The sequence below is a fragment of the Phascolarctos cinereus genome, unplaced genomic scaffold (genome assembly GCF_003287225.1).
Source record: "Phascolarctos cinereus isolate Bilbo 61053 unplaced genomic scaffold, phaCin_HiC Scaffold_4;HRSCAF=312, whole genome shotgun sequence".
Lineage (NCBI taxonomy): Eukaryota > Metazoa > Chordata > Mammalia > Diprotodontia > Phascolarctidae > Phascolarctos > Phascolarctos cinereus.
Window position 1 is genome coordinate 368,053,704 of NW_027555847.1, and position 26,335 is coordinate 368,080,038.

The following is a 26,335-nucleotide window of genomic DNA, read 5'->3' on the forward strand; positions in this document are numbered from 1 at the left end:
GCCCACTGCTGCTCCAAGGGCCTCAGAACTTGTCCCATAAACGGCTCCCGCCCTTCCCCCACCCTGGGGTCGGGCACGCGCCCGGTGGCGGGGTGGGGTGAGTGGGAGGGGAAGGGAGGCGAGGGGCGGGGCTTCGAGGGGGCGGGGACAACATGGCCGTCCAGGGCACTCCGAGGACCTGAGAGGCGGTGGCCGCGGCCACGCCCCGGGCGGGAGGGCCGCTCTGGTGCGCGCCCGCTCTATGATGCTCGCGCGCGTCCCCCGCGCGCCGCGGCGCGGGCGGGGCGGGTCTCCGGGATTCCAAGGGCTCGGTTACGGAAGAAGCGCAGCGCCGGCTGGGGAGGGGGCTGGATGCGCGCGCACCCGGGGGGAGGCCGCTGCTGCCCGGAGCAGGAGGAGGGGGAGAGCGCAGCGGGCGGCAGCGGCGCTGGCGGCGGCTCCGCCATAGAGCAGGGGGGTCAGGGCAGCGCGCTCGCCCCGTCCCCGGTGAGCGGCGTGCGGAGGGAAGTCGCTCGGGGCGGCGGCGGCGCCGGCCGCGGCCGGGGGCGGTGGAAGCAGGCGGGCCGGGGCGCCGGCGGCGGCGGCGGCGTCTGTGGCGGTGGCCGGGGTCGGGGCCGTGGCCGGGGACGGGGTCGGGGACGGGGCCGGGGCCGCGGCCGTCCCCCGAGCGGCGGCGGCTGCGGCGGCGGCAGCGGTGGCGGCGGCGCCCCCCGGCGGGAGCCGGTCCCTTCCCCGTCTGGGAGCGCGGGGCCGGGGCCCAGGGGACCCCGGGCCCCGGAGAGCGGGAAGAGGATGGACTGCCCGGCCCTCCCCCCCGGATGGAAGAAGGAGGAAGTGATCCGAAAATCTGGGCTCAGTGCCGGCAAGAGCGATGTCTACTACTTCAGGTACCGCCCCGGGGGCGGGGGACGGGGGGGGGGTCCGGGAGGGGGGAGACTTTGGGAGGATGGAAAGTGGTGGGATGGAGCCAGAGGACCAAGGACAGGGGCAGGAGCAAGCACCAGGGACAGGGGCCTTAGGTCAAGGGTCAGGGGTAGGGGCCTGGGGCAGAGGGGAGGATGTGACAGCTGGGGATTTGGGCGTGGGGACGGAGGCTTGGCTTGTGGAGCGCTCGGCTGGGTTTAGGAACTGCTGAGACCATTGGCTAAGATAGGGAGACTAGAGAAGAGCGGAGATAAAAGGTCAAGGAGCCTTGAATGCTTGGGGCTGGGGGCGGGGGTGAGGGCATGCGGTGTTACAGACGTCAAGAGGATAGGTTTGAAGAGTAACGAGTTAGGCTACTGTGGTCCTCCATGAAGGCCACTGAAGGGTTAAAAGAAGGTGCTATTCACCAGAACTGTAAAACCAAGTCACTATTGGCTACCATCCCAGTCAGCCACAGATTAATCACCGGAGTGTTTAATCATACACATGTGGAAATGCTAGGTGTGTGTACAGACACACATATATGCATGTATATATGTGTATATATAGTAACAAGGTTTTAGTTACTTGTAACTTTCAGGGAAGTTTCACAGAGTAACTGTGCTTAGCGTTTCTTTCTTATTGTTTGACGTAGAACAGCACCGTGTTCTCTTTTGAAACTTAAGTACTAGTGACAAAGTTTTAGTGGTTCAGAGGAGCAACTTAATCTTCCCAGCGTGGGTGGGGAGCCGAAAACCTTTCCTATGGGCTCTTGGTTGTCTCTAAAAAACAGCCTTCTAGCAATAGTTTGAGGGTGATTTCTTTCTTGTTCTCATTAAAAATAAAATAAAGTTCATTTAGCTCATTAACATTAATTAGCTGTTCTAAACCTTTGTAGATTCATGAGTAATTAATTACCCGTATCTCCAGAAAAGATTATTCAATTTTTCTTGGCATTTTTTTTTCAGGAATTTAGGATTTTTTTTTCCAGAAATTAATGATCAGGAAGTTTTTTCACCCTTTCTGTCCTCTTGTAAAAATGGAAAACAGCTAATCAAGGTCTTTTTCTTTATTACTCTTCACAGCATTTAATGATTATTATTTAATCTTTTCTTAACTACCTTTTTCAAGCTAAAGAATTCCAACTCTTTTAACCCTTAAAAAAATAAGTTTCTTAGGATCTGATTAGTCATGCTGTATCTACATTCATGTTAGGTTTGATGACTTAATAAGCCCAGGCAACAAAGCTGCTGTGTCTTATGATGTCAGTGGAAATACTTCACAATAGATAATTCTATTGTTTTCCTACAGTGTCTTCAGTAAATAGAACAATAAAAATGAATGTATTACATTTAATGGCTTTTTAGTAGTCTATTTTAGTAGACTAATTAAAAATTTTTTTTTCTCAGAGAATGGCTTTATGTAATGTTGGGATGTTGAAGCTTGCTTATTTCATGAAGTGGGGTTGAATTTTATGATTTTTTTCTGTCTTTGATATCCACTTGATTAATATTTTTTGGAGTGAATATCCTTTGTGTCCGTATTTGACAAGACTGACACAGATGTAAAGAGTTTTTTTTTTTAATCTGTGTAAGGATATGCTTACTGATTCAAATTTGTTGACTGGTAGTTTAGTGTATTTAAATATAAAGTACTATTTCAGTATAGTTGGTAATTATTGATTAGTTTTTCCTTATGGAATAATCCACTCAAATGGTCCTTTATGTATGGAGATGCAGAAAAGGTCAGAATTTCAGCAGATCTCCTCAATTTATGGATTTGGTTAGGAAGAAATATAGGAATAGATAAGATTCTGTTATCTAGCCTGAGTCCATTGGTCTTGAAACAACAAAAAGACACAATGAAAAACTTTCAAACAAGCATATGATGTTTTTTTAGCTGGACATTTTATTTTCCCATGAATAAACGTATCTATCTTTTGGAATAGCATACATTTTCAGTAGAAGTTTCCATAAATTTTCTTAATGTCATTAAGTACTTCTTAAATCTTAATTTATTCTAGTAAAATGTTTTATTCAGGGCCGATTATAATTGTTATCCTACGTATATAAGTATCCGAATGCTAGCCTTCCACTTTTCTATCAGATTCTTCTAGGCATCTTTCTCTCTAGGTGATACACACAACATACAAGAATTGTATATTGTTGATGTTGGACAAGCTATTAGATTTCACAAGAATATCTATACCCAAGATTGAGCTCTTGGAGGACTAGGCAATTAGTAAATGTCCTCAGTAGAAAAACTTTGGCTTTGGACTTTATTGACTGTAACAGTTCTTCAGAGATACATTTTATTTGCTTTTAGAATGAGATATTTTATTCAAGCTGCATTTTGGTTATGAGGTCTTTATTGTTTCAGTGTAAAGTAACTTAGAGTTATTTAAATAATGACTAACTGTAGTTATCTTTCAAAAATATGCTGTAACATTTAGTCATCTTACACTATTTTGTAGAAAATTGGAATAAAAATAATGGGAAGAACATATATGAAATAATAATTTTGCTGGTTTTCAAAATTGCTATGTGAAGGCTAAAAGTAAAGATAGTTTAGTTTCTGTTTAGTCTTTAAAAATGCCACTTGATAATGAATACTCTTCATGTTTCTGCTCCTGATTGATTTCTACCATAAAGTATTTAGTTCGGGCAGCAACAAAATATTACTGAATGCCTATAAAGTATTAGGATATGATGAGTTGATTTTATTAAATTCGAAGGCAATAGTACATGTATAGCGTATGCTGTATGTACAGCAAATTTATGATACCACAGATATGTATACCAGGTACTTTTTATGCCAACTTTCTATTTTGAATAAATGTTAACCTTAGTTATGAAGAAAGAGTTCCTTTACGAGTTAATTTTAGCCTGATTTGTTAGTATAGATGCCCATTACATATTCCCCAAATCAATATTGGTTAGTCTTTCCTCCACACTCATCTACCTGTGGTTTACCACCTCTCCTCCCCTCTCCCCCAATGCCCATGAAATCTGCTAGAAGACTAAGTAATCTAATCCATGGAAAGGAATAAAGGAATGGGTGTGTGTGTGTGTGTGTGTGTGTGTGTGTGTGTGTGTGTGTGTGTGTGTGTGTGTAGTTAATTCTGAGTGGTAATCTGAACACCTGCATCTATTGTTCATGCAGATGTTAAACTCTGATGTAGCCAGCCCTGATGGAGGTTAATTTTTTTTAAAACAAATCAGTGTCTGTCAAAAGGGTGTGGTTGACACTTATTAATTGAACTAAAAAAAGGCTATTTATGACAGCTTTCAATTGTGGAACAATTTGAACTGTTCCCTGAGACTACCAGGTTTCAGTAGTGCTTTTGATTGCCAGTTAAGTAGCAGGACATCTCAAGATTATTGATAGCACATTAACCACTATGATATCATTCAAGTTCTATTTTTTAAAGGGGTATCATTTGAGGACAATAGCAAGCCATTTTTGTTATTCTCCATTCCTACTGTCAGTCAGTAGGCATTTATTAAGTACCTGCTATGTGCCAGGTACTGTATTAAATGCACTATCCTAGTCTAAGATTTTATCACTTCGTGCCTCGATTTTTATTGCCATCTAGCTGGTCTTCCTGATTCTTGTTTTTAAGTCCTGTATATCACTGCAAGACTAATCTTTCTGAGACATCTTTTCACGTCATCTGTCTACGTAAGAAATATACATTAGTTCCCTACTGCTAACAACAGCAAGACTAAATTTGCTGGCATAGATCTATCAGTTATAATCCCCAGAAAAGGACCTTGGAATAATTGGATACTATCCCCTGAAGATATTGAACCACTGTGACTGTTGTTGACAAAATGTTGGGTATAATTTTCAGTTCAACAAATGTTTTGTCTATCATGTCCTAAGGCAAAAAATGAAGGAAGACACAAGGCTCTGCCATTGATTTTATAGCCACATATGAATTGTTCCAATGAAAGGCTGAATGTGATAAAATACAAAGAAGAGAGCCAGACAATGTAAAATAATAAATTTGAAGCAGTTTGGCTTCTTTTATGGGGGGGGGGAACCATTAAGGAGGGCTTCATGGAGGAAGTCTTGCCTGATTTAAGCCTTGAAGGATAGAAGGATTTTAAATTGGTAGAGCTATAGGTGAGGGGAAGAATACATTCTAAACATGGGGTGTGGGGGGAGCTGTGGGGAAAGGTTCTGAGGTGGGAGAGGCCAGGACAAGAATGGTGATAGTAAATCATCTGGTTTGGCTAAAATATGAAGTATATGAAAGAGAGTGTGGTGAGAAAAGGCTGGCTCCATCCAGCCAAATTGTGGAAAGCTGTGACTATTGGGCAAAAGAGTTTATTAAACTTTGATAGTCAAATGTGAATTGCTGAAGGATTTTAGGGAGAGGAATGTGGCATAGTGGTCTGAGTACTTTTTTGGGGGTCAGGAGGCCTAGATTCAAATACTAGCTAAGACACTTATTAGTTATGTCATTATGGTCATATTACTTGACCTCTCAGTCTTAGTTTTCTCATCTGTAAAATGATAATACTAGAAATATTTACTTCATAGCCATGTGGTAAAGAAAATACCTTATAAACCTTAAATTGCTATAAATGTGAATTATTAGTATTATCAGAAATATGATTTTATTGGAGCAAGGCATGAGGAAAATTACTCTACAGTGTAAATGTTGGACAGAATAGAGGAAAAGTGATTAGAAGACTATTACAGTAGTTCAGAAGAGAGGTGACAAACACCTGAAGTAGGGCAGTGGCAGTGGGAGTAGAAGATAGTGAATGAGTGTGTATCATTCAATAAGGATCTATTAAACACTTCCTATATGCCTGTCACTACGTTAAGCACTGGGTACACGAACGTTGTGGAGGCAAATTGATAAGGACTTGCCAACTACTTGAATTAGAACTAAATAGGCATTTTCAGGCCTGGGTAGCTTGGAAGATTTTGGCGCCATCAACAGACAGAGAAGAATTAGAAGGAAGGCCAGGTTGTTGGGAAGATAATATTGAGTTTGAGGTCCTTGAACAACATCTAATTGGAGATTTCAGCAGGCATTTGGAAATACAGGGGCTCTAGGGGTAGAAGTTGCAAATCATCTACATAGATGTCATAACTGAAGATACAAGAAGTAGTCAAAGTTGTTGTCCTTTGTTCTCAGAGAGGATCAAAATGACCTTACTATGTTAGAGTCAGGTTACAGTGTGTTCGACTGTGGCTGATCAAACCAATATGAGCTTGGAATGTTCTACCACAGGTCAAGCACAAATAATCCATGTGCACATTTGGGGTAGATTCTCTAAATCTGTAGATCTCCCCTTTCTTTTGAGCTACTTCAATTCTGCCTTGCTCATAGAGCACAGCACCTTCTTTGAGGAAGGCACATCATACTGGGCAGTCTTGTGCCAGTGTCTCCCATTATCACACAATCAATTCCAAAGTTCTTAAGAGAGACCTTGAAGGTATTCTTGTATCACTTCTTCTGACCACAATGTGAGTGCTTTTCCTGTGTGAATTCCCCATAAAATAGTCTTTTAGGCAAGCATACATTTGGCATTTGAACAATATCAAGACAATCAAGGGAAAGGATAGAGAAGAGAGGTTGTTAAAGACAAAGATTTAGGGCATATCCATATTTAAGGAGATGGAAGGAGTATGAGGAGCCTCCAAAGGAAAGGGAGTGGTCTTAGAGATATGAGAACTTGGAGAGTATGATGTTTTAGAAGCTGAGAGGAGTCACAAGGAGGAGGAGGTGAATCAGCAGTGTCAAAATGCTACAGAACAGGCAAAGGGAATGAGGATTGAAAAAAAGTCCATTGAATTTAACCCTAAGCAATCTTGGGAAAGAGTAGTTTCAGTAGAATATTGGGGAAAGAAGTCAGGTTGGTAGGGGAAGAGGTGGTACAGGAATTGAGGCAAGGAACATTAACTCTAAATTTGGTAATAACCTGGCTTAGAGAATAGGGCAATAGCTTTAGAGATGATGTAAAGTTACATGTAAAGTCAAAAGATGGTGTAAAGTCAGTTTTTGTTTTTTTTAAGTTTAGGGATGACCTATATGCACTAACATGTCATTGTTGGAGATTGTGCTAGTAGAACACAAATCCTAACAGATTCTACTGAGCTATTAAAAGGCTTTGAGTATAGGTCTGATGATGAGCAGCATATTTACTTTTCAAAGACCAAAGTAGCCAAGTTCATAAAGAATCACCAGATTGGATACAGAGCAGTAATTTTTAGATTAAATTAAATGTATTTATTTTTGTTACATTTTAAGTTTCAAACTCTTTTCCTCCTTCCCCATCCTACACCAAAGAAGGCCACAATTTGACACAAATTTATAAATACATATAAGACCAAACTACACATGCTTCTGTTTATCAGTTTTTTCTCTGGGGATAGATAGCATCTTCCTTCATAGGTTCTTTATAGTTGATTTGAATATAGTACTAGGAATAACTTTCTTTTCAAACAACATTGCTGTTACTATGTACAATATTCTCTTGATTCTGCTCATTTCACTGTTCATTATTTCATGCAAGTCCTCATGTATGGTTCTCCTCTGGATCATCTCCAATTTCATTGCTGTAACTTGAGAATTAATTATATGCAATATTTTAGGTACTTGTAGGATATGCATGTTGTCTGTCTTGCTTCCAAAGAGCACCCTTAATTATGATCCTGGAATCAAAACAGATAATCTCGGCTCCAAGAGACAAACACTACCGGGGAAAACAATTGTAAAATCACACTTATTTAGTCCACCTCATATATGCTATCTTTCATCAACTGAACCTAAATTGTTGTGGAACAATTTATCTAAATACTGTTAATCCACGCACAACCCAAAAGAGCTGTTTCACATAATCTTTTCTCTTTTTTTCTCCCACTCCATCTTAACCCCTCCACCCCCTTTCATCAGATGACCTCGCCTCTAAGCTGACCTAGGCCAGTGCTTTCAAATTCAAACAGAAAAAGGTGCCACTAAACCCTACCTAAGGATACTTGTGCCTGCATATTAACTTAGAAAACCACATATTGACATTATTATCTATGTTCTATTGTATTTTTATTTATTTTGTTAATATTTCCCAATTACATTTTAATCTGGTCCAGGAGGCAGTCAGGGAGTTTGACACCTAAGATTTAGGACATCTATCCTTAAGGATCTCACATTCTAATTGGGGAGCAAACATGTACATATGTAAATGTATACAAAACAGATACAAGGTAGTTTTGATGGAGAAGGCACTAGCAGCTGGTAGCATCAGGAAAAGCCTGATGCAGAAGGTGGCACTTGAGCTGAGCTTTGAAGAAAACCGGAGGATTCCAAGAAGTGGAGTTAAGAAGGCATTCCAGGCCTCTAGGACAGCCAGTGCAAAAGCACAGAGATGGGGCAGTAAAGCATTGTGTGTGAAGAACAGCAAGGAGGCCAGTTTGGCTGGACTAGAGAGTGTGGGGAGGGGAGTAATGTATGTTATCTGGAAAGCAGGTTGTAAAATCTTTAAAATTTTAAACAAAGGAGTTGATCTTAGAGGCATTAGGGAACCACTAGAATTTATTGTGTAGGGGAATGACAAGGCCAAGCCCATGCTTTAGAAAAATTACTTTGGCAGCTGGAGTTGGAAGAGACTTGATGCAGGGAAACCTATTAGGAAGCTACAAAAGTGATCTAGGGAAAAGGTGATGGTAGCTGGAATTAGAGTGTGGTTATGAGAGATGTTGAGGTAGAAATGATAACATACTGGTTGGATATATGGGGTAGGAAAAGGGGGGAGAATGACACTTATATTGTGAATCCAGGTGACGTTGAGAATCCTCACGACTTGGTGAGGTGTAGGTATTACTATTGTCCTTATTTTATAGATGAGGATACTAAGCCTGAGATCAGTTACTTGCCCAGGGACATAGAGTAGTCCATCAACAGTAGCAGGGGGTTTGGGAGACGGGTGGGTTTGGAAGGAAAAACTATTAAATTCAGTTTTGGACTTGTTGAGTTTGAGATGTACATGGGATATTCAATTTGAAATGTCTAATAGGCAGTTGATGATGCCAAAGTGGAGTCTCAGAGAGAGACTAGTATGGGATAAATGAATATGGGAGTCATCTGCATAGAGATAATAGTTGAACCCATGGAAGCTGATGTAACCTCTCTATGCCTCTTTAGGTATAGAGAAAATACAGAAGAGGAGCCATGACAAAGCCTTGGGGTTCATCCATAGTTAAGATATGGATGGTGATCTAGCAAAGGGATAGTATAACAATGAACCGATTAACTAAAGGACCAAGAGCAGGATGAGATGAAAATCTAGCTAGAGTGGGGGTAATGGCTTGCAAATATACTGAGGAGAGGATAAAATGGAGGGCATGGTGAGGACAAAGAATATGTTTAGGAATAAAATGTAGTGGGATGAAATGGTAGGAAATTATGATCAGATAAAGGAGTTACACGGTTTTTGATTATGGAAATAGAATACTTGTGGTTAATGGCAAGATGAAGAGTGTGACCATTCCTATATGAAGCTGAGATAGACTGGAGGAGATTGGGAGACTGAAGAACTGGGAGATTAGAATGTTTGAGGAACTAAGAGTTTAGGGTATTTGAAACAGCTAGCTGGTGAACTTGAAGAATACTGAACATTTTTGAGTCAGGAAGACCTGAATTTGGATCCTGCTTCAGATACTTAGTAGCTTGTCACCTTTGTCACTTAACTTCTCTTAGCCTCAGTTTCCTCATCTGTAGAATTGGGATGCTGCTTTTGATAATAATAATATCCATCTTATTGATTTGTGAGGATCAAATGAAATATGAAGGTCCTTTGCAGATCCTAATATTAAACAATTATTATATATGCTGAAGTCTCTTAATATAAAAGTTGGGGGTGGAGAGGGAGATTGGACTGAGCAATAAAGTCATTGAAAAAAAGGAGAAAAAATAGGCAGTGAGCCAGTAGATGACTCTCCAGGATTTGATCTCTTCACTACCACTTTCCATCTAGGTCTCTTCACTTTTCCCTGTATTCTTTGTTCATTTGTCCAGGAGCTTTGCTTTTATTCTTTTATTGTCTGGCAGAATGTGGGGCATTTTGAGTAGGCCTATTAAGTACTTAGTGACTGATATGTAGTTTTAAAAAGATTTTTAAAAAAATCTTTAAAATGAATTAATACACTTTTAGTGTCTTTCCCTTGTCAAAATGTGAACTATTTTTCTACTTAGGTCCAACCAATAAAATTGGTTGAAATAATTTTTTAAAATGTTTATGTAGATTGCCTTTTTTTTTTAAGATCTTTTTGGTTTTGTAGGTAAAACATTAGAGTGCTTTATGTAATGCTAGTCACTTTGAATAGGTGCTATTTCAGCTCTGGAGGTATTTCCATAGCTGTTTAGTTTCATCACTTCATCATTGTGCTTTGTCTCAAAACTTGCAAGTCAGAAGAAATATCTCACTGTTGTTTTTGACAGCAATTTCAAAACTGATGCTGTATTTCGTAGCACAGTGAGCTGGGAGAAGTGAGTTTTTAAGCTCCTTGGAGTATAACCAAATAAGGGTGGGTTTGCTATTGGTAAAAGTGCCTCAAAATGCTGGTTCTATGCTCATACATCAATGTGGATTAGAAGTTGATTTAACTAAGATAAGTTTAGAAGTAGCTTCTGAAGAGGATTTGAATTTAGAACATTTTTTCATACATTTAAGTGATAATTTGAGTGGATCTGTGATATTGTCAATATAGATACTCATACCATTGGTGCAGATCAGAACTTTTCATGCCTTCTCATGATGTGCAACTCTTGCCTATGTCCTTCCTTCAGTCTTCCACAGCAGATCTGTTTCAGGTGCTATTGGTATTCTTCTAGGTCTTTTGACACTCTGTGGGTACCAGTAGAACATGTGAATAGTCCTTTGGTTATCTCTTGCTTTTGCTTAATAAAGGGGCCCTCCATTTCTCTCTCCCTCTCTCTCTGTCTCTTTCTCTCTGTCTGTGTATACGATATATATACATATATGCACACACATATATATGGAGAACTTTTAAGCTACTTGATTGTAGGGGGAAATTGAGTCAAATTCTACATCACTTTTAAAAATCTGCATGTAGAATTGCTTCCACTGAGAATAAATGGAAAAATTATGCTTTTCCTAATTCACAGTTTACTAAGAAAAGATTTTAAATTTAATTTTAGCTACACTTAGTCTGGTCAATATATAGAACATATCTTTTTGTAGAGTTGGCTTAAAGTGTATACTTTTTCATTTGTGGTGAAGCATTGTTATATACTCTTATTATGTAACTGTTCAATGATGGCATTACCTTACTTTCACTTCAAACTTATCAAATGAAGGCTATATTTTATTTATTTAAAACAACAACAACAACAATAATAATAATAATAATAATAAAAACCTTGTCAGAATCAGCAGTGTAGTTTTCTGGAGAATGTAATAAGCTGGCCTCATAGGTTTAAAAATCATTTTGGAGGAAAATTTCAAAAACATTTAAAACTGTAATCATAGTAATAAAGTTTCAAACAGCATTGCTAAGTTGCATGTGTGTTATGTTTTACAGAAAATTAGTTACATAGTTGCAATACCAATTTGCAGTACATAATTATATATAAATGTACTTCTGTCGATGATGTAATTTTTATATATTTATTATGCTATGTAACATATTCTCTTAGGAGCACATTGTAGGACCCTTTCATGCTAGAACTTTTAGTTTAGGGGTCTTCAAGTTGCAATTTGAAAGTCAACTATAACCTGTAAAATGGTAGTATAAGATTTCCTCAAAAAATGAGAAATTCTTCTTTGACATCCATTTTAGTTTGTAATTGAAATAGAGCCTAACAAGTAATATGCTGTAGTGCACATGCACACATGTGTTTTTCTTAGATGACCTTTCTTGATTTGCAATAAGAAGACTGACAAGATGGGATTATAATTGCTATAATTCTCTTTCTTTAGAGTTGCCTCGTAATAGTGAGGATCCAGAAAGTTAAGGCTGTACAGTCATGGTAGAAATGTTGATTTAGAAAGACAGTGCACCGTTAAAATTAATCACTTCACATGCTTAGTTTCTTTTCTATCAGTAAATAAATTCCATCCTACATAAATCCTTTGTGATGGGCTAGACTGAGTTTTCAGTTGGGGTTTCACTTTTTATTGCCAGCAGTTACAAAAAGACTTGTGGTCATTAAAAAAAAAATAAAAAAAGAAAAACCTTTCACCTGGCAAAACACATAATTGAAGTAATTAGATCTTGTAAAATGAAGATCTACACATGTCTTCTAAAAATAGGAGTCAACCAAAAGTCTTAAGTTACATTTTTTTTGAATTTTTTAAAAAAATTGGTCATGAGATATGTAGTTATAATTCTGCTTCAAATTAATAAATATAAGAGGTGCTGATTCAAAAAAAGGGGGAAATATAAAACTTTATGAAAGGATGTTCCAGATATATAGACATAATTGTTACTATTTCAAGTGGAAAGATTGGCATGATGAATTAAAACTTAAAGCATCATCTATTTCAGTCATCTGTTTTCCATTTTCTGCTCTTTGGGTTCTTAAAAATTATGTTAATATCTTTTGTTTTTAAATGTTTCCTTCCCTATTTTCCTACCCAAAAAGCTATCCCTTCTAGGAAAGAATTAAAACAGAAAAAGTGGGTATCAAAGAATTTCTCACTTTTTGAGGAAATCTTTTACTATCATTTCACAAGTTTAGTTGACCTTCAAATTGCAACTTGAAGATTCCTAAAGTAAAAGTTCTAGCTTGAAAAGGTCCTATAATGTGCTCGTAAGGGAACATATTGCGTAGCATAATAAATACATAAAAATTACATCGCCAGCTACAGAAGTACATTTGTATGTTCAGAGAATAAAAAGCACAGGAATCTAAAATTTCTTGAAATGTACCATATTCATAGTACACTGTGAAGAAATGAAGGAGGGGCAGCTAGGTGGAGCAATGGATAGAGCACTGGCCCTGGAATCAGGAGGGACGTGAGTTCAAATGTGACCTCAGACACATGATATTCACCAGCTGTGTTACCCTGGGCAAGTCACTTAACCCTGTTTGCCTTGCAAAAAAATTTTAAAAAATTTTAAAAAAGGGGATAGCTAGGTGGTATAGTGGATAGAGCATTGGCCCTGAAGTCAGGAGGACCTGAGTTCAAATGTGGCCTCAGACCAAACACTTGACACTTACTAGCTGAGTGACCCTGGGCAAATCACTTAACCCCAATTGCCTTTAAAAAAAAAAAGAAATGAAGGAGGTACATTTTCTCCTCTTTCCTTTTCTCTGTCTTGGTAATTATAATAGTTCAGCAGTAAGGATTTTTAGTGTTCTTTTGCAGTGTCTATTTTTTGTCCAGTTCAACATTGTAGATGTTGTATATGTTGTTTTCCTTGTTCTGCTTCCTTTGTTTTGCATCAGTTCATATAAAACTTCCCATATTTTCTCAATTCTTTATAGTCATTATTTCTTACTGTGCAGTAATATTCTATTGCATTCATGTACATTTGGCCACATTACTTCTTTGGTTTCTCTTGAAGAGAGTTCTTGGAGAAATGAAGATGAAACTAAAATTTCAGTAGTTCATTTTACCATGTGAATTTTTGAAAATGATTGCTGATGTAAGTTTTTTTTTTTCCTAGTGGAAGAAGTTGAAGCTATTAGTTAAAATAGTTTGAAAAAAATAGTTTGGGGAATCTATGGATTTAATTAATTCATCCTTTCAGTCTTTCGTTATTGTTTTCTATAACTGAGTCAACTCATTTGTTGAGTATTCAAAATAAATGATACTAAATTACACTTAAAATATAGAAATTAACTAATCAATTCTGTCTTTTCTATTTGTATCCCCAGTGCTTAGCACAATGCTTTGCATATAGTAAATATATACTAAATATAAACATACTTTTATATATACTTTTTTCATTCATTAATTCAACATTCATGGGTGAATTGGACTAAATGATCTTTAAGATAAGGTCCCTTCTGACTCTAAAGCTATGATCCTCAATAATAGTAATTAGCAATTTGTATAGTGCTTTAAGTTTTACAAAGTGCTTTCCTTACAATAGCCTTGTGAGAGGTAGATAGAGCTAATCTAATTTTCATTGTACAGAGAAGTAAGTAAACTGTTCAGAGATGTACAGTGACTTAACCAGGGTGTAGGGTAAGTGAGTTGATATTGGATTTGAAGATAGATCTCTTGAGGCCTACATCCCCCATATTATATCACATTCTGCTAAAGTAAAAGTCCATGTTAATGCCTCATTCTCTGTCTTGGCAGAAGCTGCATAGTACCAGGACTTTGTTTACCTATTTACATATCATAATCATTGGCACATTTTAAAAATAAAGACACTGGTATGGTATTTATCAATTATCTTCTGCAACATCAAATTATCTTATCTTTTTGAAAACTTCCGTAGTTGCTCTCATGCTCTTTTGCCGGTTTCCCTTTTTCTTTCCCTACACTAAATATTGTTTCTTCCCAAAGATTTTCCTTAGCATTCTTCTTTTCTTTCTATTCTTGGCTTTAGCAGTTTGGTGAATGAATGAATGAAAAAGCATTTATTAAGCTCTTACTGTGTGCCAAGCACTGTGTTGAACGCTGAGGATACAAACAGAAAAAACAAGACTTGTTTGTGCTCAAGCAGCTCATAGTCTACATGGGGGAGAAGAAACATAAAAAAAAAAATTCAGCTGCAAGGATGAAAAGGCTTGGAAGTCCCAAGGGCACAGTGGCAGTAAAGTTGCAAGGCTTAGTGTTTCTTAGGTTATATCAGTAGATCAGATGACAGAACCACCAGGTGTCTGCAGGACCTAAAGGCAGGGTAGATGGTAAGGACTGGTTGTCCTCCATCTTGCTGGAAGGAAGAGAGTTTGTGATTTTCATCTCATTCAAACTATGTGAACAGTTAAGAATCCCAAATGGGTTCAGGGAAGCCAGGAGAGGAGGGGCATATGGGGAAAAAAGAAGGGCATGGGCATTCCTGGTGATGTTGGAGGAGGGTCTTGCCTGGCCCTTGGAAAAGGTTCAGGGTGGGCCAGGCCAGGAGTAGGGGTACAGAGTGAAGAGGACTATTAGCAATCTTATTTTTTTTAAGGTAAGAAGAGATTCTAGGGTGACCATGTCTTCATTTCAAACAATTTGCTGAATAACTCCATCCTGCCAACACCTGAGACTCAACTTCTCTGAAACTAAACCTTCCTTTCAGAACTTTTCTGGAAATTTAGCAGTGAAGGAGAGAACTGAGGTGATGTGGTAGTTAGATGGGATAAAAGCATCAAGGGAAAGCTATTTTTTTAAGATCCAGGAAAAATGAGCATATTTGTAGGCATGTAGAAAAGAGCTAGGAATAAGGAAGTGATTGAATACATGAGAGAGAGCAGGTGATTATTGTAGTAAGGTCATAGAAGAAACAGAAGGTGGTCTAATCCGAGGAGAATTAGCTTTTGAAAGGAATAGGAATGCCTTAGTCCCCTGGTGATTGAGAAAAGTGATGATAATGAGAATTTTTAAAGGGGAGGGAGAGGTAAGGAACATTGCTTGATGAAATAAATTGTAAGTATGGGAATTGGGGTCTAGTTAATGACTTAAGAGGAAAAGGTTTGGAACAGAATGGTAGGGCTGTGAGACATAGGATTGATAAAAATAGCATAAAGAGGTTGTCAGGCATCAGTGAGGGCCCAATATGTTTGTAGTTATGACATCAAATCGATTTCACAACTTTTTTCCTATATTGATCAGCTGAGTTGGAACAGAGAAATCAGGGGGTGGTGTTTATTCAGATAGGATTAGCAGGTTGGGAATGCCTGTTTGGAAGATGAGAGATTAAAGGATTTGGGATATTAGATTATTAAAGTGCCATATTAATGCCAGGTATGGAGGCAAGTAGAACTAGGGTGGACTGGTAGAATAAAGATGGATGAAGAGACTGTATGTCATAATGAGGGTAAAGAAATGGGTTTTGTGTCAGTGAGTGAGTAGAAGAAGAGTAAGTTAGGAAATAGGCATTTATTAAGTGCTATTGTATGTTAGGTACTGTGCTAAGTGCTTTGCAAATATTATCTCATTTGATCCTCCCAACAATCCTGTAATGTAGGTGCTCTTTTTGTTCCTATTTTACAGATGAGGAAAATAAGCCAGACAGTAATTAAGTGGCTTACCCAGGGTCACACAACTAGTAAGGGTCTGAGGCAAGATTTTAACTCAGATCTCCCTGACTGTAGGTCTAGCACTCTTTATTTACTGTGCTATCTAATTTCCTCTAGGAGATGAGCTTAGATGAGTTTTAAGATCTCTTCCCTTCTTTGAAGCAATTTAGATGTGAGTGAGGTAAGAGCATTGCTGGCCTCCCTCCTGCCCGACCCCTGCCCCCATTTTCCCTTCCAATGTAAAAACTCTTCCTTGTGCACCTCTTTTATATGAAATAATTTTCTCATTCTCCTTCTTCTCTCCCTCTTCTCCCAGAGCATTCCCCTTTCTGACCTCTCCATATTTTTTTTACATTGTCTAAACACAATCAACTCATTCATTACCACATCCTATTTCTATGTAGAATCCTTCTAATTGTCCTTATAATGATAGAGTTCTTAGAAGTTACATGTGTTAAGTTTCCATATAGAAAGGTAAACACTTTAACCATGTTGAGTCCCTTATGATTTCTCTTTCATGTTTACCTTTCTTATACCTTTTCTTGAGTTTTGTTTTTGAAAGTCAGATTTTCTGTTCATCTCTGGTCTTTTCATCAGGAGTATTTGAAAGTACTCTATGTTATTAAATATCCATTTTTTTCCCCTGAAGAATTATACTCAGTTTTCTTTGGTAGGTTATTCTTGGTTGTAATCCCAGGTCTTTTGCCTTCCAGAATGTCATAGTCCAAGCCTTCCACTTCTTTAATGTGAAAGCAACTAAATCTCGTGCAATCCTAACTGTAGCTCCACAGTATCTGAATGATTTACTTCTGGTTATTGGAATGATTTTCTCTATTGCCTGGGAATTCTGAAATTTGACCATAATAATCCTGGGAGTTTTCCTTTTGACATCTCTTTCAGATAGTGATCAATAGATTCTTTCACTTTCTATTTTACCTCTGTTTCTAGGATCCTGGGTTAGTTTTCCTTGATAGTTTCTTGAAATATAATGTCTAGGTTTCTTTTTTAGTCCAATAATTCTTAAATTATCTGTTCTTGATCTGCTTTCTATGAGATATTTCACATTTTCTCCTATTTTTCATTTTTCATTTTGTTTTATTCTTTCTTGATGTCTCATGGAGTTATTAACTACCACTTGCTTAATTCAGATTTTTAAAGAACTATTTTCTTCAGTGAGGTTTTGTACCTCTTTTTCCATTTGGCCAATTCTTCTTTTTAAAGAGTTATTCTCATCAATGAATTTTTGTGCCTTATTTTCCATTTGACCAGTTCTTTTCTTCAGTGTTTTTTGTTCCTTTTTTTTTTTACCAAGCTGTGAATCGCCTTTTCATAATTTTCTTCCTTTGCTCTAATTTTCCCTCTACTTCTCTTATTTGATTTTGAAAACTGGTTTTTAAGCTCTTCTCAGAATTCTTGTTCAGCTTATATTCAATTCACAGTTTTCTTTGAAGCTTTGCTTTTGGAGCTATTTTGTCTTTGTTGTCTTCTTCTGAGTTTGTGTCTTGATCTTTTCTGTCACTATAGTAGCTTTTTATGTTTTTTTTGTTATTGTTGTCATTTGCTTATTTTCCCACCCTATTTTTTGATTTTGAACTATAAGTTAAATTCGGGCTGTATTCCCAGTGTTGGGGGTGGGGAGGGGAGCTGTCTTAAGCTTCAGGCTTTTTTCACATTGCTGTCTTCAGACCTAGTTCTGGAGGTTTGAAAGTTTTTGGTACATCCCAGGTGGTATGATCTGGGGAGAGGTGTGGCCACTGCTATCCTGGTGTATTCTCTCGTCCTTATCTGGGAAGGGCCCCTGATCCCTTGAGATTGCAATAGATACTACTCCTTAGGACTGGTGCTTCTTTGAGACTGGAAACAATAGTGTTCCTCAGGGTCTCTTATCCTGTAGGGCTGGAAATTTTACTGCTCCTCAGGGATCCTGTTCCCTCTGGACCAAAAGTACTCCTCTCTGCCTTTGAGCTACCCAGAAGTGGGTGTAGGCAATGGATTTGCCAAACAGTGTCTGGTCCTGAGTCCAGTGTTAATAAGGTTAAGTGACTTGTTCAGAGTCACACAGCTAGTAAGTATCTGAGGCCAGATTTGAACTCAGGGAAATGAGTCTTCTCTGACTACAGGCCAAACACTCTATCCACTACTCTTCCTAGCCACCCAAAAGGTACTGGAGTGGTTTGCCATTCTCCAGAGGATTAAGGCAAACAGAAGTTAAGTAACTTGCCCAAGGTCACATAGCTAGTAAGTGCCTGAGGCTAGATTTAAGCTCAGGTTTTCCTGATTCCAGGTCTAGTACTCTGTCAACTGAGCCACCTACCTGCCTTGTTCAGTGTTATACATGTCTTTTGACTGTGTCAGCAATCTTTTCAGTGTGTTATGCTGCCAGATCTGAGTTTAAATCCTTCCTTTGATGCTTACTACCTGTGTAATCGTGGGCAAGTCATTTAACTTCCCTGGGCCTCATTTTCCTCATTTGTAAAATGAGAGAGTTGGAATAGATGACATCTGAAGTCCCTTCCATCTTTAGATATATGATTTTATAATCATTTCACATCCAGTGAATTCACTATACTTTTCTGCTATACTATACTTTTCACTATACTGCCTTCTAAGGTGGTGATTCTGTTTTTTAAACAGTTCTTGTTGAAAAGGACCTACCCCACCCCCACTTTTAAAATAATATTACAATATTTTACAATATATATTGTGTTAAATATTCTTGGTATCCCCAATCAGTAGGCATTTATTAAGTACCTAATGTGCTAGACACTGGAGATTCAACTAAAAAAAAGTGGGAGTGTTTTTGTGCTTACATTCTCCTGGGACAACATGATTTGTTTATAGATAAGTAAATAAAAGATAATTATGAAATTATTTTTAATGGGTTTAATGGGGTATAATTTTATAACAGATGACTAAATCTTTATGTCCGGCCTTTGTTTCTTTTCTGAGCTCTCATCCCTCTTTATTCAATACCTATTGAAAATTTCCAGGATAGTCCATAGACAACTCAAATTCAACTCAACATGTTCAAAACAGAATTAATTCTCTTGTCTTCTAAATTTCCCCCTTTTTCTAACTCACTTATTTCTATTGAGGGCACCACTATCCTATTTCCCATAGTTTTTCAAAGATTATAGATGGTGGTTCTATGATCGTATTTACAAATTGGTTTCTTTTCTTTTTTTCTTTTTTAGTATCCCGAAAGCTGTACTTTGTTTCTATGTTCAAAGGAATATATAATTGGATTAATACACACACACACATACACACACACACACACACACACACACACACACATACATATTTGCGGAGAAATAGATTTAGTTAGTTGTGGAAATAGATGGAGCATTATGTGCTTAAAACACAAAACTTGAACCTGAGATCATTGGTCTAGAATTCAAACAGCTGACACTGATACTGATAGAATACTCTTTTCCACAAAACTGACTAAATTTTAAAAAGTATATATACATATATATTTTTACATCATCTTCATTTTATAATATATATCTCCTGCCCACCCTCCAACCCAGTAAAGCATCCTTTGTAACAAAGATTAAAGAAAAAAGCAATTCAGGAATAAAGTTTGAAAGTATATTCAATGTTCATATCCATAGTCTTCTACCTCTGCAAAGAAGGTACATTTTTTCATTACTCTGGGACTAAGCTTGATTATTATGATTATATATCATCCAGTTTGTGTGTGTATGTGTGTTTTCTATTTAGATTATGGTCCTTGTATATATTGTTTCTCTGGTTTTGCTTCCTTCACTATTAATTGAAAATGCAATAATATTTGTAAAACATTTAGCACAGTGCCTGATACATGCGGGGTGCTATAATATGCTAGCTATTATAATTTCATGAAAGTCACAGTGCTTCTCTGAATTCTTAAAAGTAATAATTTCTTATGGCACTTCTTATGATAATTAAGCATTTCTTATAGTAATATTCCATTGCTTTTGTATACGTTTTGGTTAACCATTCCTCAATAAACATCTATTGCCATTCTCTTTTCCCCAAGTTCTTTGCTATCATTAAAAATGTTATAAATATAGTGTCCTAGAAGTCTCAGTACCATACTGGCACCAAGATTTTTGGGATAATTTGTCTTCTTTTTATATGGAAACTTTCTACTTTTTAACTTCCTTGAGGTATATACCTAGCAATAGGGTATCTGGGTCAAAGAAAAGTATTCTTAACACGTGTGATTTAAAATTGTGGACTGAAGTTGTTGGGGGTTTTTGCAGTTATTTCTCACTTCTTTACTTCAAATTCAATGTATCTTAAGAGATCTTTTAGAATTTGTTAAAATCTGTTGCTGTTGGAATTTTCTAACTTTGAGAATAGGAATTTATTTGTTATTTATATTTCATGTATTATTAAAGACTACTTCCATCTTTAACAAAGACAAAACTATTAATTTCATATGGTAAACAAGGTTTCTTACTTGATCATAGCTTAAACTCCTGAATATTTTAATTTTCTAACTTTGGTGGTAATAATATAAGCAGTCCCCAAATCCTCTAAAATGAGGAGTCTAACAAATGTACTCTTGCCAATAAATCTCTCTAAATGTGTGATTACTACTAAAAGAGAGTTGAAAGTTCTATTCAGTCACTTTTTCTTTAAAAATTAATATGAACTTCATAACTGTCAATAACAACAATCAAATATACAAATTAAAGGGCAAGTTCCTGGACTGTAACAAGAGGAAAACCTTATGAATTATGTAAAAAAAAACCCCCCAAAAATGTGTCTTTGTACATATTGTAGACCTGGCTGAAATTTTGTCACCTTTTCAAAAATCTGTTTACCTTTCTTTTCTTTTAAAAAATATAGTTGTAGTTAGAATGTATACAATTGTAGTTCTCTGGCTAATACTCTGCCTCATCTCATATATGTATCTTTCCATCTCTCCTCATGTAATTAATATTTTCCCTTTATTTTTTATTATATTAATTCATATTTATGGAATAAAACAAGCATTTCCATAATATAATATAATAAAAAAAAGATGATTGTACATGAAACTGCAAATCTGCTATGCACAACTTGCTATTCCTTTCAAATACACAACAAAATTATCATGTGCATTTTTCCCTCCTTTTTTTTTCTACCCCACTCTGCCCTAGAGATGGCTATCATTAGACAGACATAAATAGGTATAAAAACAAATACATATATACATATATGTGTAAAATTATTCTACACATATTTATATTGATCAGTTCTTTCTCTGGATGCAGATAGTGTTTTTCTTCATATGTCCTTTATAGTTAATTTGAGTATTTATAGTAAATAAAATAACATTCACTCTAAGTCTGTTCTTAAAACAATATTGCTGTTATTGCATACAGTGTTCTCTTGGTTCTGCTCATTTCGCTCTTCATTATTGCATGCAATTCTTTCCATGTTTTTCTAAGATCATTGGACTCATGATTTATTATAGCATCCTTAAATAGAATATAGTAATATTCCACCATAGCCATATACCACAATTTGTTCAGCCATTCCCCAATTGATGAGCATCCCAGCATCCCTGCAATTTCCAGTTCTTTGCCACCACAACTGCTATAACCTGAAGCTGCTATAAACATTTTATAATACATAGGTTCTTTTCCTTTTTCCATAATCATCTTTGGAAATAGATCTACTATTGCTGGAGCAAAGAGTATAGGCAGTTTGATAACTGTTTGGGCATAATTCCAGATTGTTCTCCAGAATGGGTGGATCAGTTCACAATTCTACCAACAATGAATTAGTGTCCCAATTTTTCAACATCTCCAACATTTGTCTCTTTCCTCTTCAATCATTTTAGCCAATCTAGTAGGTGTAAAATGATATCTCAAGGTTGTTTTTAATTTGCATTTCTTTAATCAATAGTGATTTGGAGCATTTTTTCATATGACTATAAATTGTTTTGATTTCTTCATCGTAAAATTGCCTGTCCATATATTCTGACCACTTATCAATTGGGGAATGACTTATATTCCTATAGATTTGGCAAAGTTTTTTATAATGGTAATAATTTTTAAAAAGAAAAGTTTTATTATATTTAACATATAAATATAAATATATAAAATATAAAAATAGGCTTATTTCATATGTTCATTTTTGTTGATGTAATCAATTGTGTTAATAATATGCCATACTTTATTTCATCATTCTTTAATTATTGGACATATAGTTTCCATTTCTTTTTTTGCTATTACAAGCAGAGCAAATATAAATAATTTTGTACAAATAGGTTCTTTTTTTCTTATGAATTTATTGGGATAGAGACCTAGCAATGAAATTGCTGGATCAAAAGATACGCTTAGTTTTTTGATTCTTATTACATGTTGCCACATTACTTTCCAAAATGTTTACACTAGACTGTAGTCCAATAAATAATATGTTGTCATTTCTGTTCAATCTTTTTTTTTTTAACTTATTACTGGTTATGTCCTTTGGGATTGAACAGCTCTTAGGAGGAGGATGCAAATCTCTTTTAAAAATGATTATAGAAATCACTTGGCAAGACGGTGAGATCAGAAGCACACTTATAATGTACCTACCTTGTACTGGCACAATTTTTTAAAAAAATATAATCGATGGTGCTTCTTAGGTAGGTAGTAGTCATTAGTTGGTGAGTTTTTTTTAGTGGAAAAAAGTGAGGTGACTTAATTTCTCTCTTTTGTACTCATGCACAGTACTTTATATATAGTGGCATAGTTAAGTTTTATATAAAAGTAGTTTTATATAAGTAAAATATATTCCTACTTTAAAAAGAACTTTTGTTCTTTAGCACAGGAAATCATATCAAGATGGTAGTAGAGACATTATTACTATCATCAATTCTGGAGCTAGGTAGAGAGAAAAAGCAGTAGGACAGTGGCTCTGTGTTTCAAAAGTCTGAGGATAAAGACTATAGTGTCTTGTAAAATAAAACATAACGAACTTTTTTTTTAAATTTTCTAGTCCGAGTGGTAAGAAGTTCAGAAGCAAGCCTCAGTTGGCAAGGTACCTGGGAAATACTGTTGATCTTAGCAGTTTTGACTTCAGAACTGGAAAGATGATGCCTAGTAAATTACAGAAAAATAAACAGAGACTGCGGAATGATCCTCTCAATCAAAATAAGGTTTGTTTATGTTTTATGGCTATATATAAATTCTATAGGACTGTGAAGCATGTTTTACATTATAGTTACCCATCGTATTTTTCCTTGTTAAATTTTTAGATTGTCATTAGCTTTTAATTGTCATTTCTACTGATTAATGTATTTCTACTGCTATAAAGAAGATAAACCAGCATGTCAAATGTAAACAGCTTATTTTCTTACATCTAGCAGTGTATATTTATATAATGTGAATAATTTGTAAATCATTTAGACAAACATTTCAATCTCCCTTTGGGAAAGCAAAATATACCATGACTTTCTTTAGAGGAATTGGGAGGAAGGTAGAATGGGAAACCTTCTTGGGTTGTTACTTAATAAATATATACAGCAGATATAGAACAGGAGATATAGGTAACTTTTCCTAACTGAATCTGATTTTTGTTTACTTCCTTGATTAACTTTTTATCACATTCTCTACAGTGGTATTTTAAATCCCCTCTCTCCTTAGGCCTCTTATACCACCTCTTTCCCCCTTCCTCTTAGAAGATTTCTTCCTCTACTGAAAATATAGATATGTAAAGGTAAACTCTTCACTTGTGCTTTTGATAACATTTCCTCCCAATCTCCTTCAGTAGCTTGCAATCTTGGTCATTCCTTTTCTTTTTCACTTCAGTCTCTGCAGATCCACTGCCTAATATGTCCAGGAATTATCAGCCTTAAAAATCCTTCACTTTATTCTTTTGTTCTCTCAAGCTGTCATCCTAATCCTTTTTGCAACTAAGCTTCTAGAAACAGTTGCCTACATTTGTTGACTGTTATCTTTTTTCAATGTCCTCAAAGTCCTGTGACTCAATTTCTCCCCTTCCTACCATGGTTGGAGTCTCTTCCCCCAAGAAATATCACTATGGAATTAGAGTAGCTGAGGGATAATAGATTCCTCTTGTCCAGTAGTTTGAGAACTTTTTCAATTGCTTATGACCCTAACATTTGATCAAAACTGTTTCTCAAAGGTTAGCAATGAATTATTAAGCGCTAAATGCAATGATCCTTTCTCAGTCCTTCTATCTCTTGATCTCTGCAGCTTTTGACACTATGAAACATTTCCTCCTCCTGATATTTTCTCCTAGCTTGGCTTTGGGAACTTACTCTGTCTTGACTTCCTTTTTGTCTTATACCTCATACTTAAGTCTCCTTTGCTCCTCTGTCACCCTTTTCCTTCTAAGAGTGGTTATTCCCCATGGCTCTGTCCTGGACTCACTTTTTTTTCCTTTACTTTCCATTGGTAATCTTACCAAAGTCTGTGGATTCAACTATCTCTATGCAGATGACTTCTAAATCTAAATATGTACCTTTATTTTACTCCTGATCTCTAGTGACATATGAACTCCCTGCTGTTAATTTCAGCTGGAACATCCATGGCCTGTAGGCGTCTCAAACTCAATGTGTTCCAATTTGAACTCATTTTATTCCCTCCACCCCAACCAAACTTCTCATTTATGTAGGTAGTACTGCTGTTTTTTTCCCCAGTCACTCAGGTTCACCATCTTAGTCTTGTTTGACTCTTCCTTCTTTCTCAACTCCCATATCCCATTAGTTGTCAAGTCTTATCAGTTCTACCACTTCTAAATCTCTCAAATATGTTCTATTCTCTCCAGTCACACAGCTTCATATAAACATACATATGTATATATCATATATGAAAATTTATTAACTATATATCACATATATTAATATATACATATATAATTTACACATATATTTATTTGTTCTTAAGTATCAAATCAAATTGATATTTTAATACATATAACAAAAGGATTGTACATGAAACTATGGATATCTAGTTTGCACAGTTTGTTGTTTTGAAAAAATATATAGTATATTCAGTGTGTAATTTCCAAAGCTATCCTTCTTGTCTGTGACTCTTTCTGGCTTTCTGTTCTCTTCACTGAATTTAATAATAGCTAGATTTTTAAGAGTGTGTTAAGCTTTGCAAAATACATTACAAATATTATCCTATTTGATTCTCACAATAACCTTGGGAGGTATTATCCCCATTTTATGTTGAGGAAAGTGAGAGAAAAATAATGCTTAAATGACTTGCCCTGGGTCATTAAGTGGCTGAGGCTGAATTTGAACTCAAACTGGACATGTTATACATGCCCTACTTAAACATTTTCAGTGGCTCCTTATTGCTTCCAGGATAAAATGTAAAATCTTAACTCTGGCTTAAAAAAGTTCCACAGTGTCACTTCCATTTGCCTTTCCAGTTTCATTTCATATTCTCCTTCATACACTCCCCATTCCCATCAAACTGGCTTATAGTTGTTCCCCACATGTAACAAAAATTCCCTTACCCCGCTTGATTCTTTTGCACAAGTCCTTGTCTTGAATGCACTCTTCACTTAAACCTTATAGAAATGCTAACTAGCTTCCTTCAAAGCAGAGGGCTTCTTTTTTATTTTGTTCTACTCCCCTCTCCCCACCCTTATCTTTCTAGTAATTGCTTTTATTTGTGTGTATGTTATTTCTTCCTAGTATGTAATGTAAACTCCTTAAGGGCGCAAATTGTTTTGTTTTTTGTCTTTGTGTCTTCAGAGCCTGGCACAGTGTTTTGCACACAATAGGTGCTTGTAGATGTTTACCAAGTGGCATCAAATATATAAGAACGACTTTTAAAAAACTGTTATCTGAGGATTTACTTTTTATAACTCAGGTTATGAGAAAAAGTTTTTTGGGTTTTTTTTACAAGTAAAATTAAATAATTTTATCCATGCATTGAGCTCTGGGCCTGCAGTCAGGCCAACTTCTCTTACTGAGTTCAAATTTGGTCTCAGATGTTTGCTAGCTTTGTGATCCTGGGCAAGTCACCTAACCCCATTTGTCTCAGTTTCCTCATCTGTAAAATGAGGCGGAGAAGAAAATGGCAATCAACTCCAGTATCTTCGCCAGGAAAACCCAAATAGGGTCATGAAGAGTCAGCCACAACTGAAATGACTGGTGAACAACAATTTTGAAACTAAGTTGCATAGGAACACTAAAAATGATTTATTTTTTGTTACTGCACACCTTTGTTTCAGATTTTCACATAATTTCTATACCTTACTGAAATAAGGATTAATGAAGGTGTACAGTTTTCCTTGAATTGATCTGTGTAGAATTGATTTGTT

The 26,335-nt window shown here is 36.7% G+C and overlaps 1 protein-coding gene across 1 annotated transcript in view; it reads left to right on the forward strand.

The window, feature by feature from the left end:
- The first annotated feature begins 256 nt into the window (after positions 1-256).
- MBD2 (methyl-CpG binding domain protein 2) overlaps positions 257-26,335 on the forward strand; it is an 84,237-nt gene continuing 58,158 nt past the window's right edge. Inside the window, exons 1-2 of the mRNA XM_020994180.2 lie at positions 257-887; positions 23,030-23,189. Of these exons, the coding sequence (XP_020849839.1) occupies positions 352-887; positions 23,030-23,189 (696 nt within the window). The 5' untranslated portion in view covers positions 257-351. The remainder of the gene's footprint in view (positions 888-23,029; positions 23,190-26,335) is intronic.